The following is a 14027-nucleotide window of genomic DNA, read 5'->3' on the forward strand; positions in this document are numbered from 1 at the left end:
GACACCAGGTAGAGGAGTCAAATGGAAGACGGTAACATTCACTTCATTCTTGCTTGATAAGAATGTGAGATCCCGGAAAAGGCCGTCCAGAGAACCGTGAACACAGTCTCCAGTGAGCAGGACTGAGGTGGGGTTTAGTGGTTCATTTACAGTTGAGGAAAACTATTTTCATCCTTTGGCCAAAAACACATACAAGGGGAGAGAGCTGAAAACCCTAGACTGCTCGGCTCTCCCTGCATTTTCCTGCTTGAAGTTGGATAAAAAGTCTTAGCTTTTGGCTGAAACTCTATTTACGTAACAACTACAGCTGTTCCCCAAAATAGCTGCTGCTGGCTGCAGGAATTATGGGATTTTGTTGCTAACACCCGGGTCCATTTTCTACAGCACTTGACTGCATTTTGCCCCCCCTCCCTTTTGCTGTCTTGGGTCTGACAGGAGATGAAGAATCTTGCCACTTTGTGGACAGCTTTGAAAGTCAAGGCTCAGTTTGGCAAGAACAAATTTAGCTTCCTGCTCTAGTCTGTGGCAGACAATTTTCTGACAACTGGGGACATCTTAACTGTCTCTCCTGTAATTATGCCACCTTCCAAGGTGGCAGGCAGCATGGCTGATATAGAGACCCTTGAAATTCACAGCCCTCAGAGAGAAAAACACAGCATTCGTGTGTGTGTGTGTGTGTGTGTGTGTGTGTGTGTGTGTGTGTAGGACAAGCCCAACCCTTGGACTGTTGGCATGGCATTTAACAGGGTGCCCTCCCATGAAAGTAACAAAGAGAGCCCTCAGCAAAGCTATCAAACACGATTAAAAAAATACAAAAGTTATTTTTCTACTTTTGATTGCTATTTACTTGTGACAATATTTGTTAAAAATATTACTTCTGTCTTTGAGAAGAGACCATTCTCTTTATACAGTATGGAAAAATAAACTCTACTGAACACACAGTCAACACTCCCCACCACCAGGGGCTTTTGGCTTTCACATCTCCAAATAACATCACCAGTGTGAATGTCCTATGTAGGCAGACATTTTTTTTTTTTTTTTTTTTTTTTTGTTACCTACACCACCAGAGCTGGAAACATAAATGAAGGAGCAAGGTTCACATGACATGTTGAAGGGGGAAATCAGGAAACAGCGTGTCTTAATGGCTAACAGATTGAAAGGTTAAAGGTGGTTTCCAGCTCTCCTATGAAGTCACGGGATTGTCCCCTCATCTCCTCTGACCACTTACAGCCCTTCCAAACCATGGTAGATGTCACCATAAGGGTGGGGAGCCATTTAGGCCAATCATCAGTGTCACTCTGAAGGAGGACTTAGCTTCCACACTTGGGGTCATCTTAAAATGCTGAACTGGATGAATGGGAGAAGACAAGGATACATAAAAACAGCAAAATGTTTATTTCTTAGGAAAAAAAGTGAGGCGGGAGGGGTTGAAAATGATTGTGGTCACGTGGTCACACTTCTGTTTGCAACTGAGCAAAGCCAATGCTACAAGCTAAACCCTGCACTAAGAGTCCTAGTAAGTGGAACCTACTGCTCGCTCGCTCGCTCGCTCGGTCCCCTGTCACTTCCAGGAGTCAGGTCCCAGCATGCTTGCAATCAATCACGGCTCTTCTACTTCCGAGCAGAGAAACTAGGCTCACCATGGCCGCCATCCCATGTCCGAAGCCCCACTTTACCAGTGAGAAGCAAGGGTCAGGTCATCTCTGGACCACTCGAAAGATGGATAAGGAGAAAAGAGGGAAAGCAGAACCAGGCTAGAACTGACTTCTGTATCAGAGTTCACCGCTACCCCGTCGTAGAGAAAACAAGGCTAGAACACATCGTGAAACCAATACTATCTTTAAGGTGAACTGCAGAATTCTGCTGCATACTTGGACACGAGAGAAGTGAAAAGTTGCAACAAGTTTTAACTAGCAGCAACAAAGAAAGTTCCAGGAACAGTTTTTTTTTTTTGTTTTTGTTTTGTGTGTGTGTGTGTCGGTGTTTAGCAATATTCCTTTGCAGGTTCATTAAGAAACACTGTAATTTAATGGGGCATAGGATATGGAACAGTCTTCGTTTGCAATAGTGCTGTTCAGCGAAGAGAACCGACCTTTGCAAAGGTTTCAACTGGGGTGTAACCTATTTACACAGCAGTGGCTCCTGGTCCGATTGGGAGAATAGACGCTATGTGATGTCCTCTTCTTCAGAACAGTAATCCCGACCCTAGGGAGTAAGAAAGCAAAGGTCACATGAATGAACACGCTAAACCAGGGTCTGGAATAGTTGCAGCCAGTCCATTTCCGTCCGACTTAAGTTTGCTTTGTAATAGAATTGAGTAAGCACTGGGTTCAGACAGATGCAGTCCACATAGGAATGCACACGCATGGAGCATGCACGCAGCACACACATGGTGCATGCACACGCACACACGGGCTGACTTTAAGCTCCTTTTACTTCAAGGCATAATAGACCAAGCTCATAATAAGCTTTTTAAAAATGCTGGTAAGAATTTATCTCAACTTATATTACAAGCATGTATGAGATACAGCTTCCACCAAGATGCACTGGGAGTTTTCTTTCTCAGCAGGAGGCCTCAAAAGTCACTTTTAGGGCCTCACTCTCTGCAGTGCCCTCCTCACACTTGCATTTAAAAATGTCTCAGGAGGAGGGTGTGCAATCCAGGGGTGCCTGGGTTTTTAATTCACTCAAAAATGGTTCGGATAAACGGGGTTTGGTGAACACAGATCTGGAGCTGTGACTGGCTCTCATGAATGACTACAGAGACTGGGGCTTTGACGAGCCCGCCGGCAAGGTCCTAGGGAACGGCTGCTTTTGAGCATCCTTCCTCTCGTCTCCATTGTGAAGAGTAGGATGACGGTTCCATACCCGACCTGGCTCTGTCCCGACCAAAGTATGTAACTAGCAAGACAAAACCACACTTCTGTTGCATCACAATGTCACAGACCCAACGGGCTTCTGTGAAAGGTTGGACTGTTACTTCTGTGAAAGGTTGGACTGTTACTTCTGTGAAAGGTTGGACTGTTACTTCTGTGAAAGGTTGGACTGTTACTTCTGTGAAAGGTTGGACTGTTACTTCTGTGAAAGTTGGACTGTTACTTCTGTGAAAGTTGGACTGTTACTTCTGTGAAAGGTTGGACTGTTACTTCTGTGAAAGGTTGGACTGTTACTTCTGTGAAAGGTTGGACTGTTACTTCTGTGAAAGTTGGACTGTTACTTCTGTGAAAGGTTGGACTGTTACTTCTGTGAAAGGTTGGACTGTTCGGTTTGTAGTCACCACTGATTCTTCATTTTAGGCACAAAGCTAGATGCTCTAAATTTAGGGGCAAATGCTCCTTTAAAAACAGATCTTTTGGCTCAGTAACATATAAGAAATAAGAACTTCAAGCGATGGAACTAAAAACTGGGTATGGCGATGTTTAATCTTAACTTAGATAAGCAAGCCACCAAGCTACTCCCTTGTTAACTATTTTATGATACATTTATTTCAGGCAACTTCAATACATCCTTTGTGTTTATTCTATTTCTGTTTATTCTATTCCGTTTCTGTAGTTGATGTGCATGAAGTATTGGTAGCAAACAAGTCTTTGTTTACCTTTGAGTTCATGCTGAATTTGTAATATTATAAATGATATTTTATTACAGTAAAAAACACCCTACAAATTTTGGTTACTAGAGGTACTTTTCTAACCCTCGGCCTACAGTTCCTTCCAGCATATTTAGTAAATTGTTTTTCAAACAAACCCAGAATTTTCTAAACACTTGGAATTCATTCTTAAAAACACCAATACTTAATTTTTTTTTAAAAAATGTGTATTCATCATATATATGGACACATTTAAATGTTTGTTATATATCTGCACATTGGGAATATTTCACACTTCCCTAATGCTAAGTGTCAGTCTGATGAATTTTATCCCCATGTCTGGCTGCTGATCTGGCTGCGTTTCTTACTGATTTTGGTGCCTTATTCAAGTCACCTTTTAGTCTCCATTTCTTGCTGGTGGAATAAAAATTATCGCAGTTATTTGACGTGGCTGCTTTATTAATAGTGTCTAAGCAGTGACTGGTAGATCGTTTGTTCATAGTGTGTGGGTACATGTATGCAAAAACAAAACAAAACACACACCAACATACAATGAAGACCTGGGACCCCCAGAAGCAGAAGTGAGAACCGATTCCTTGCCCCCTCCATGCCTTGCCGAACGTCTAAGTCCAGTTGAGATTTCATTCACTTGTGGCATAAAACCTCTAATGGATGGAGAGAACGGACAACTAATGCTCCCAGGAAGAGGATGTAGGTAGCAGTCACGCCATGACAGCCTTCCTGGGGACATGGCTCATGCTGACACCATCTCTCACTTTGGCCCCGACCCGGCAGGAGCTATTCCCTCAACCACTCGTTACAGAGCTGTAATGGAGACCCTCCCTCAAGGATCCTGACCACGGGGAATTTATTTCCCAGTGTGGGCTACAGGATGAATACAAATCTAGCAGCATAGACTTACAAACATCAAGCAATGCTCTCCGCGTGGCTTGAACTGAGGAGGCTCAGAGTGGATGCGCTGATGGATGCTGGGCAAAATAATAGGCTTTGGTTTCTTGGGCACAAGCTGTAATCTCTACCAATAGGGTTGTGACCAGGATTATGTGTGGGAAATACATCACTCTGTCAGGTAATCGATATAGTTAGCTGTTGCCCCTTCTGTTCTCACGGTTAGTGTAAACACTGGGTTTGTTCAGCAAGGGTGGAAAACCCTTGTGGGTGAGTGCTCTGGTCATAAGGTGTGATCTGACAGGGGCCAGAGAACTTTGTTCCTCCTCAGCAGTGTGTCCCAGGAAGACCTGAACCCCAATTCTTGTACACGAATACAAGTTCTATGCTTAAAAACTAAAGTTCCTCTCCAGTTTAGGTCAAAATAAGGCCTCACATCTAAGCAAAGGTTTGGGTGGCTCACATGAGGTTGGGAGGGGCCCTCCTCCATCACAGTGAAAAATTTGGCAGTAATCACACACACACACACACACACACACACACACAATGAACACACATTAAAAAACAAACCAACAAACCAACAACCTAAAGGACCATTTCAGACCCTCCAAGTTTAATGCTAGCACAGGAAGACCCTCTACAATATCCTTTGAGAGCTAAAGCTGAATAAACCCTCTGTAAAACCAAGATCCCGAAACCCTCATTTTCTGAGAACTTGCTCCCCTACATTTTTCTAATTGCTATGTGAAAGAGAAAAAATGACCTGCGTGAGTTTCTCTGTAGACATCATTTCATTTATTATTCATATCAGCACAGCAGGGTAGGAGTGGAGCCTGTGGCTTGTGAGTAAATCTCAGAGGAGACCAAGCAAGATCCCTCCATGCGCCCCTGCCTTTCCCTGTGAGCCTGTTATGACATCATAAGAAAATTCACAGCACAGTCAGCTTCATTTTCTTATCACCTGACCACAGGTCAGAGGATCAAATTTTTGGTAGACTTCTGCAATCAGAACATATTGCAGCTAAGAGGTACCACATGACACACAGTCCTAAGAGACCCAGTCTCCATAATCTATGGGAACCCCCATTTGTATATAGTCCTGGGCAGGCCAGGGAACCTGCTTCTGCTAATAGGACTTCATGTCTCATTTAAATAGTTAAAGAACCGAGAATCATCAAATGTTCAGCTATCAAGAGTTGGGAAGCATCAGCGAGCAGGCTGAACGCTGCACAGTATGTCTCTTAGTTGAAGTATGCCCCTCCAACCTCCATAAAGGGACCCAAACAAAAGCCTCTGTAAAGACCCAGAGAGACAACCAGAGCTGGGAACTGTCAGTCATAACCCCAGCCTTGTGCGAAGGACCCATGGGAAGCTTTCCTGGAGGCCCTAGCATATTGCAAGAATGGAAACTTTGGATGATGATAGCCAGGAAAGACATTCTTTGAAAGAGCCAAGGGCCACTTCGGTATAGATTCAAATTACAGAAAAAGCTGGGTTTGGTGGCACAGGCCTGCAATATTTAGTTACTTGGGAGGTTTAGCTATTTGGCTATGTAGCTGAGGCAGGAGGTTTCCAAGTAGAAGGTTACCTCTGGCAACTTATCAAAACCCTGCACGGTACCCAAACAAACATATAAACAGAAAAATATGGAGGGTACAGCTTAGTGATAAAGTGTTGATCTAGCATGTGCTGCCCCATGCACTGAAAAACAAACGGCAAATCTTTGAGAACAGAGCAGCTAAACCCTGCGTTCCTGTAGCCCCTGGAGACCAGAGGCCCTGAGGACGCCTCTGCAGACTGATGGCAGCCTTGGCTCCATTTCCTGAGACTAACCTGCTTCTATCCGTCTCAGCACTCCTTTGAGTCTGAATCAATCTTCCTCCTCCTCTTCGTCTTCATCTCTTTCTCTGCCTCTTTCCTCCTCTTCCTTCCCTCTCTCCTCCTCCTCCTTTCTAAAGACACATTCAAAACAAGCAGATATCCAGAACCCCACACCGTAAATCCTAGATGTCATATCTCAGAAACAGATTAAGCCGCATGGAAATTGAGTACATGGCAGTGTTATAAATCTAAAAATTTGCCAGAATGTAATCCCAAACTTTCATTAATCTGAGGTGATGTTAACTAAACAGTTAAATAGCCTCACAAAAAAAAAAAAAAAAAAAGAAAAAGAAAAAAGAAATGAAAACAGAACAGCTGTGTGTGTGCTCACCCGAGTATTAGAACAAGTAAAAAGCAAATAGAAAACATAAAAACATAAACTCAGCATCACTCAGAGGCCGTAGCTCAGTCTGCAGAGCCTCTGCTTTGTAACCAGGACACAAACACAGGTTCCAGAATCCACGAAAAAGCTGGTGTTGGGGCTAAGTGTGAGGACCAGAGTTTGTAACTCCGGAACTTACTCTAAAAGCTGGGACGGGCTGATGGCTACCTGTGATCTCAGCATTTAGGAGCAGGTACTGATGTCAGAAGCAAGCTTGCTAGCCAGATTAGCCATCCGGGCAAGCTCCAGATGCGGAGAGAGTCTGTCTCAATAAAGTAGAAAATGTCTGAGGAAGTCGCTGAAGTTAACATGCACATGTGCGCCCTCCACACAGCTGGGGATGGTGGAGACGGGATTCGATGGCCAGTCAGTGCATCCTCACTAGCGAGCTCCAGGCCAGTCAGAGACTTTGCTTCACAGGAAGGAGAGGCGTTCCTGAGGGTGACGCCCAGGATTGTCCATGCGTGAGCACAGACAGATAGACAGACAGACGCCCCCACCTTTGTATCTGCACATATTTATACTTACACATTAAAAAAGGGAAAACTTCACACTGGCAAAAATAGCCAAAGGATTTAATATGAAATCTGTGTAAACTGTGAAGAAAAATTCATACTTTTAAATGAAGGCACAGGTAAGAGGACCCTACAGAGAGGTAAAGCACAGAGGTGAAAACTCATTCAAAATAAAACACAGTAGAAACACACTCTGCTTTAGTAATGTAAAAAAACTAATAAAAACAATTAAAAACTAATTACACATTAGTTTTTGAGGATGTACAATGGATGCAGGCCTCACTCACTGCTAGCTGCAGTGCACAGTGGGTCTAGCTGCTTCTACAGTGGCTTAGTACACACAGTGGGTACACTAGGCACACAGTGGGTCTAGCTGCTTCTACAGTGGCTTAGTACACACAGTGGGTATACCAGGCACACAGTGGGTCTAGCTGCTTGTACAGTGGCTTAGTACACACAGTGGGTATACTAGGCACACAGTGGGTCTAGCTGCTTGTACAGTGGCTTAGTACACACAGTGGGTATACCAGGCACACAGTGGGTCTAGCTGCTTCTACAGTGGCTTAGTACACACAGTGGGTATACTAGGCACACAGTGGGTCTAGCTGCTTGTACAGTGGCCTAGCAATCCTCACTAAGCCAAGCAAAGATCTGTATCCTTTTTTTTTTTGTAGCAATCGGAGAAATAGAACCCAAAGGTCACAGGTGGGGGACCAGAGAGTGACTACAAGCAAGTAGGAGAGTCCTTAATGACACAAGTTTTTTAAAGTTAGAGTGCAAGGACAGCTCTGCAGTTGGGCAAACTTCCTAAAAACCATTGGCTTGGGCATGAAAAACCAGCTAGCTTTATATATTTATAAGATCCCTTATACCTTGATGAAGTTGTCACGTTTATAACTACAAGTATTTATCACAAAGCATGTTTACCAGACATAGGAAGAGTATCTGAAACAGGTACTAAGACATGCTTACGTACTGCCTACCACCAGGCAGCTCCAGGGCATCCCGTATTCTCTGTCCCAGTCAATCATCTGCACACTGACTACCCTCTGCCTTCACGCTTACCCAGCTTTCGCTGCCTGGCTACTTGCTGTGACCTGGGTCTACTATGGTACCATTCTGTTGATCTGTCCTCAGAGGTGGCCCTAACTTTATTTACCCCAACAGGGTATATAGAAATTTTGGGTAAAATGGTGACCCCCCTTTACTTGAGAGGACAGGTAATGCTTCCTGCTCATCTGTCCTTTGGTGTCCCAGGAATCCCATGAGCCTCCCGTCACATCATTTGTGAACAAACCTTAAAAGGAGGCTGGTGAGTGTTAGCAATCAAAATGTCCTGCCATTTTGATTAGAGAAGGAAGCTATCTTAGAGTCCACAGGAGGAAGTCCCGCCCCCAGGAGGAAGCCCCGCCCCCAGGAGGAAGCTCCGCCCCCAGGAGGAAGTCCTGCCCTCTTTAACAGTTCAATAGATGAGCAGAGGTCAGGCTGGCTTGTGTGGCCTTGTATTGCTCCCACAGGGAGGATGTAAGGAGGGGTTAGGAGTGGATGCCAGAACCCATCTTTGCATGTATGCATGTAAGCTATTCCGCTGGGCGGCATGTGTGGGAGCATTTCCACCTCGTTTTCTGTTTCACGCATGCCAGGCAAGTGTTCTGCCCCGCCACACACTCAGGTTCCAACGTCTGTTCTCCTTTTGTAACAGCCTCGACCCTGCACCGTGGGACGCTACTGCTTTCTGAGGAGCAAGGAGCATTTTGGTTAATAAAATGCAGTTGCCCCATCTGAACTCCTGTACAGAAAATTCATCGGGGATTTCCCTTCTCTGCCCAGATAGCTCGCAGTTTGTTCCTCTAGGGATCATGGTCCTGAAACAATGGCATAACCAAGTCTCTGTGGAATGGGCCTTGAGCCTTGAACCACATGCGTAGCTTCAGCACCTAGGAGCCACCAGCCAGAGTGCAGAGGACGCACCGTGGGGAATGAAGAGAGAAGAGCCTCTGGGGAAGCAGATGCCGCCCCCGTGGCTGGGAATGTCACACATTCAGCTCTACTTTCATATTCAGTCCAGTGGCAGCTTACAACCACAGTTTTAAACTCGGGAGAAATGCTGAAGAAAACAAAACAAAAAATAATTAGCTGCCCTGTTAAAGTGCCCCCCCACCCCCGCTTATTTCATTAGAAAAATCAGTAGAGGCAGTAATGGCTGTCTCTGTCTCTAATAAGCTTTATTCTAATTAGGCTCTGACGTTATTATTTCAATTGGGAAAAAGGCCTGGCGGGTGAAGAGCATCAGAGTGTGACTGACCAACTGCCTCTCACTGCTGCTCGGACCAGTCAGGAAGACCCCGAGATAACAGAAGCGATGGCAGTCCTGGTATACAGGACTTTTCATCTTCAAGACAGACCGTGGGCCCGCCCCCTTCCCCCTCCCCGCCCCCCTCCCCGCCCCTGGGCGCTGGATTCACTGTCATTACACCACCAGGGCAAGGGCAGTTCAGACCCTTTTAAAGCTTACATTTCCCAATGGGAATTTGTCTGTCTCTTCCCCACAAGATGGCGATGAGAAGGAGACAGGATAAAGAACTTGGGATGTCTACAGTCTCCAGGTCATACCAAACCCACATCCAGAGAAAAGACTGGCCAATTTCCTATGGCAGGGCCAGTAGATATTTGAGGCTCCGTTCCATCTGGCCCCTGCACCAGCTTAACAAGTGCGGCTAAATCCCCATAAAACAGCAGTCCTCAAGCTGTGGATGGTGACCCCTGTGTGTGGGGTTAAGTGGCCCTTCCACAGGGGTTGCCAAGGGCCATTGGAAAACAGAGATTTACATTATAATTCATCACCGTAGCAAAGTAACAGTTATGAAATAGCAATAAAAATAATTTTATGGCTGGGGGTCACCACACTTTGAGGGACTGTATTAAAGGGCGGAAGCATTAGGAAGATTGAGAGCCAGTGCCCTAAAACATCCATAAGGCCAGCTATCCCAGCACTCAGGAGACAGAGGCAGGAAGACTGAGTTTGAGGCAAGCTTGGGCTAAATAGTGTGACTTTTAAAACACCACCCACCATGACCCCTCAAGCCATGACCTGTGGCTACCAAAAGTTGAATTTCATGTCACTTGTCCAATAATGCAAAGTCTTTTCTGTCCCTTCATTGGTCAGCTCTTACATACGTATGTAAAGGTCCTTTTCTTCAGTGAGCCACATGTACTTCGGTCTGTTTCAGGCCTAGGAAGCATGGCAACCATCCATCCCTGCACTGAGAGGCCAGAACAGCTTTCCCCCAAGGGCTGGACGCCAGAGCTGATGTCCACCCAAGAATTTTGCCCTTTCTTCCAGGATGAACTGAATTCTGCAGGACGCCGACTCAGAAAACATCTGTGAGGTAGCGACTTACAATTCAAGAAAATGGCAACCGGCAGAATTAAATTTAACAATCCATCTGCAGTCTTCAATCCAACTTTTCACATTCCGTCTGCTTCTCTGCCATCTACACGTCACTCTCCTGTGGTTGGTGTGGCTTTGTGAGTCTCCCTGGGGCTCAGTTTGTACACTGGCAAATCTAGATTTGAATTCATTTGCCTCATGAGAGAGATGTGATTCCAAATTCTGTAAAACCTTTATAACCTGAAGAGACAGTGTTTACTCTAGAATTTAAAGTGAGGATGGACCTTTGGGAAGACAAGTCACATCCCTTTTCTTGATTGACAGCAAAAGTCTTGGGACCACCAGTTTGTTGGTTGGATTACAGACGCCTCTCCATTTCCCCCAAAGGATGGTGACCAGCCTTACCAGTCACAGTGGAGAAGTGGAAGATATTGCTTACCACTCTTAACTGCCTACCGAATACAGAGAGGATGGTCAATTATATTTTCTAAAGATTTATTTATATGAATACACTGTAGCTGTCTTCAGACAGACCAGAAGAGGGCATCAGATGCCATTACAGATGGTTGTGAGCCACCATGTGGTTGCTGGGATTTGAACTCAGGACCTCTGGAAGAGCAGTCAGTGCTCTTAACCACTGAGCCATCTCTCCAGCCCTGAGGATGGTCAATTTTTAATGATGATTTTTCTTCCTTTCCACAGGGGTGTGTCACTGCTTGCTGGGTTAGGAGGCTCACCCTCCCTTCCTTCTTCTTGGCTTTCAGAACAGGAAGCACAAGGGACAATCATTAAGAACCATGAAGGAGGACCACGCTAATCAGGAAGTAGGAAAGGAAGGCCTGTTGAATATGTCTTCTAGGTTAGAAGAAGAACACTTCCACTTGGATTTCTTCTTCCAGAGATGGCTAAGGTGCCAAATGTGCCCAAATTCCAGAAAGGAAGATGAGTAAGGTGCACTGGATTTCACTGTGTGTCTGGAGTTGTCTGCTAGCCATCCTGACCCAGCATATGTCCCCAGAAAGCTTATAGGGAGAATGGCAACCACGTGGGGTTCAGACAAAATGTAAGAGGCTGAGGTGTCAGCATCAATTGTTAAGCGGAGACTGTTTGGCTCAATGGGTTATGAAATGCAGGTTAAATTAAGAGTTGCCAGCAGCGCCTTTGAGGTCCCGTGGGTCTGTGTCTTGCTTCAACAGTGTTTGAACGGAACAGACCCGGGGGCTCCCATCTCCCTGCCGCCTCCAGCTCCTAGGACCAGTCATCACCGTCTTCGCGGTTTGCCCCATGATCCGGACCAGCCATGACCTCTCAGATTCGTCAGAATTATTCCACCGAAGTGGAAGCTGCGGTGAACTGCCTGGTCAGCCTGCACCTCCGGGCCTCCTACACCTACCTCTCTCTGGGCTTTGGAGGGCGTAGGCCACTTCTTCCACAAACTGGCCGAGGGGAAACATGGGGGACACCAAGCGTCTCAAGTTGCAGAACGATCGTGGGGGCTGTGCACTCTTCCAGGATGTGCAGAAGCCATCTCAAGATGAGTGGGGTAAAACTCTGGAGGCCATGGAAGCTGCCTTGGCCCTGGAGAAGAACCTGAACCAGGCCCTCTTGGATCTGCATGCCCTGGGTTCTGCCCGCGCAGACCCGCATCTCTGCAACTTCCTGGAAAGCCACTTCCTGGATAAGGAGGTGAAGCTCCCTGACCAACCTCCGTCGGCTGGCAGGGCCACAGCCTGGGCAGACTGCGTACCCCAGGGGTCTCTGGCCGAGTATCTCTTTGAGCGCCTCACTCTCAAGCAGGACTAGGAGGCCTCTGTGCCTTCCAAGGGGCTCCCTCCTCTGCTGCACCAGCCGCCTCAGGACCTCCACCTGAATGAACCTCTAAAGCCACTAGGTCACTTTGTAACCGCCCTGGAGCCTCTCCCAAGTCTTGGAACAAGAAAAATAAAATAAAATAAAGCTTTTCAAAACAGAAAAAAAAAAAAAAAAGTTGCCACATATGTGACCAACTGGCCCAGCAAGAACAGCATTTCCTGGGGGCTGGACAACTCCGTTTTCTCTGTGGCTGTGACTATGGGAGCTTTGGGAATAGGGGTTTCAAGTGAGATCTAAAACAGCAGTGTTTCAGGTGCACTGACAAGATGTTCATGTTCCTTCCGGACAGCAGCAGTGCTGAGCAAGGTCAGCGACCGCTATGGAATCTGATTTTTTTTTTTTTTTTTTTTTTTTTTTTTTGCCACTTGACATTTTGCTATAAATACTGTTTTCATGGTCTTCTCTCAATTTCCAGAAAGAAAAGTTTCAGAGTGATACAAAGAACGGAGCGGACATTATCTGGCTACCGCTCAGACACAAGAACGCCCCACACTCTGTAAGGCGTTTCTGTCAACTCTCCCAACTAGGAAGTGAAATCACAGTCGCTCTGGTTTGGTACTCATCCTTTCAGCTTTGTTTCTAATTCTGACGCTGCAGGTTGACCTCAGGCAAAGGTACGTACTCCATCACTGAGCCACACTCCCACCCCAAGCCCTTCAGAGACATTAATATTCCTACCACATCGGTAACATCAGATTTATCAAACATATTATTCTTTTATGTGCTTTTGCGTATTTAAATACATACACACACACACAAAACCACAAACCTTTTGATGTTTTAAAGTCACAAGTGTACTCCAAACTAGTTCTGGATCTGTGTGGGGATTTACTGACGTCATCAAGGAGGCAGGGGCGTGCTGGGTCAGGATCTGCCACGGGTTCCTTCCATGGGCCGTCACTCATGGATGCCCAGAGAGGAGGCAGCTATGACTGGCCAGCTTTAAACTTCCAAAAGTCAGGGTTGAAAATCTTGGGTGTAGAACACTTTAGTTCACCTCTTACAGAGAGGGGAACTTAAGACAAGGCTGTTCCAAGGTGGCAGAGTCCTCTAGGAATGATTAGACTATGTTTCCCTGCAGTAGATTTCTCCAAGAATAACCAGAGACCCCAGGATAAATACTTAAAGAATCATGCACAGGGTGCCTCCTGGAGCCACGGTCGACAGACACGGGGCAGCGTCACTCTTCACTAAAGAGGAAGTGAGAATGGGGTAGGTCATTCTTCACAGGTCCTTACAACTTAACAACACTTGATCTTGTACCTCTGGTGCCAGTCCATTCTGGTCCAGAGAACCGAGTAACTCTGCTTAACTGAAGCTTATAAAAGGAACCAAAGGAGCCAGCCTTACTTTCCCTGTGATGTTGCTGGTGCTTCTTTTCTTAACCCTTTTGGTTATTATTACTGTTACAAGCATCCTGAAGCTGATATTAATGTACAATTTTAAAATTCTAGTTGAGGATTGAGCTGTACCCTGCCGCCGAATGACTGA

The 14027-nt window shown here is 45.8% G+C and overlaps 1 protein-coding gene and 1 pseudogene across 2 annotated transcripts in view; one reads left to right on the forward strand and one right to left on the reverse strand.

Moving 5' to 3' along the window:
• Positions 1-1372: 1372 nt before the first annotated feature.
• LOC308421820 (uncharacterized protein C1orf21 homolog) overlaps positions 1373-14027 on the reverse strand; it is a 196545-nt gene continuing 183890 nt past the window's right edge. Inside the window, exon 6 of the mRNA XM_080918283.1 lies at positions 1373-2205. Coding sequence (XP_080774409.1) covers positions 2167-2205 — 39 coding nt within the window. The 3' untranslated portion in view covers positions 1373-2166. The remainder of the gene's footprint in view (positions 2206-14027) is intronic.
• Positions 11965-12467, forward strand: LOC308422167 (ferritin light chain 1-like; annotated as a pseudogene). Its single transcript has one exon. The product of its transcript is annotated as a ferritin light chain 1-like (transcript).

This window comes from Micromys minutus (assembly GCF_963924665.1).
Source record: "Micromys minutus genome assembly, chromosome: 6".
Taxonomy (NCBI): Eukaryota; Metazoa; Chordata; class Mammalia; order Rodentia; family Muridae; genus Micromys; species Micromys minutus.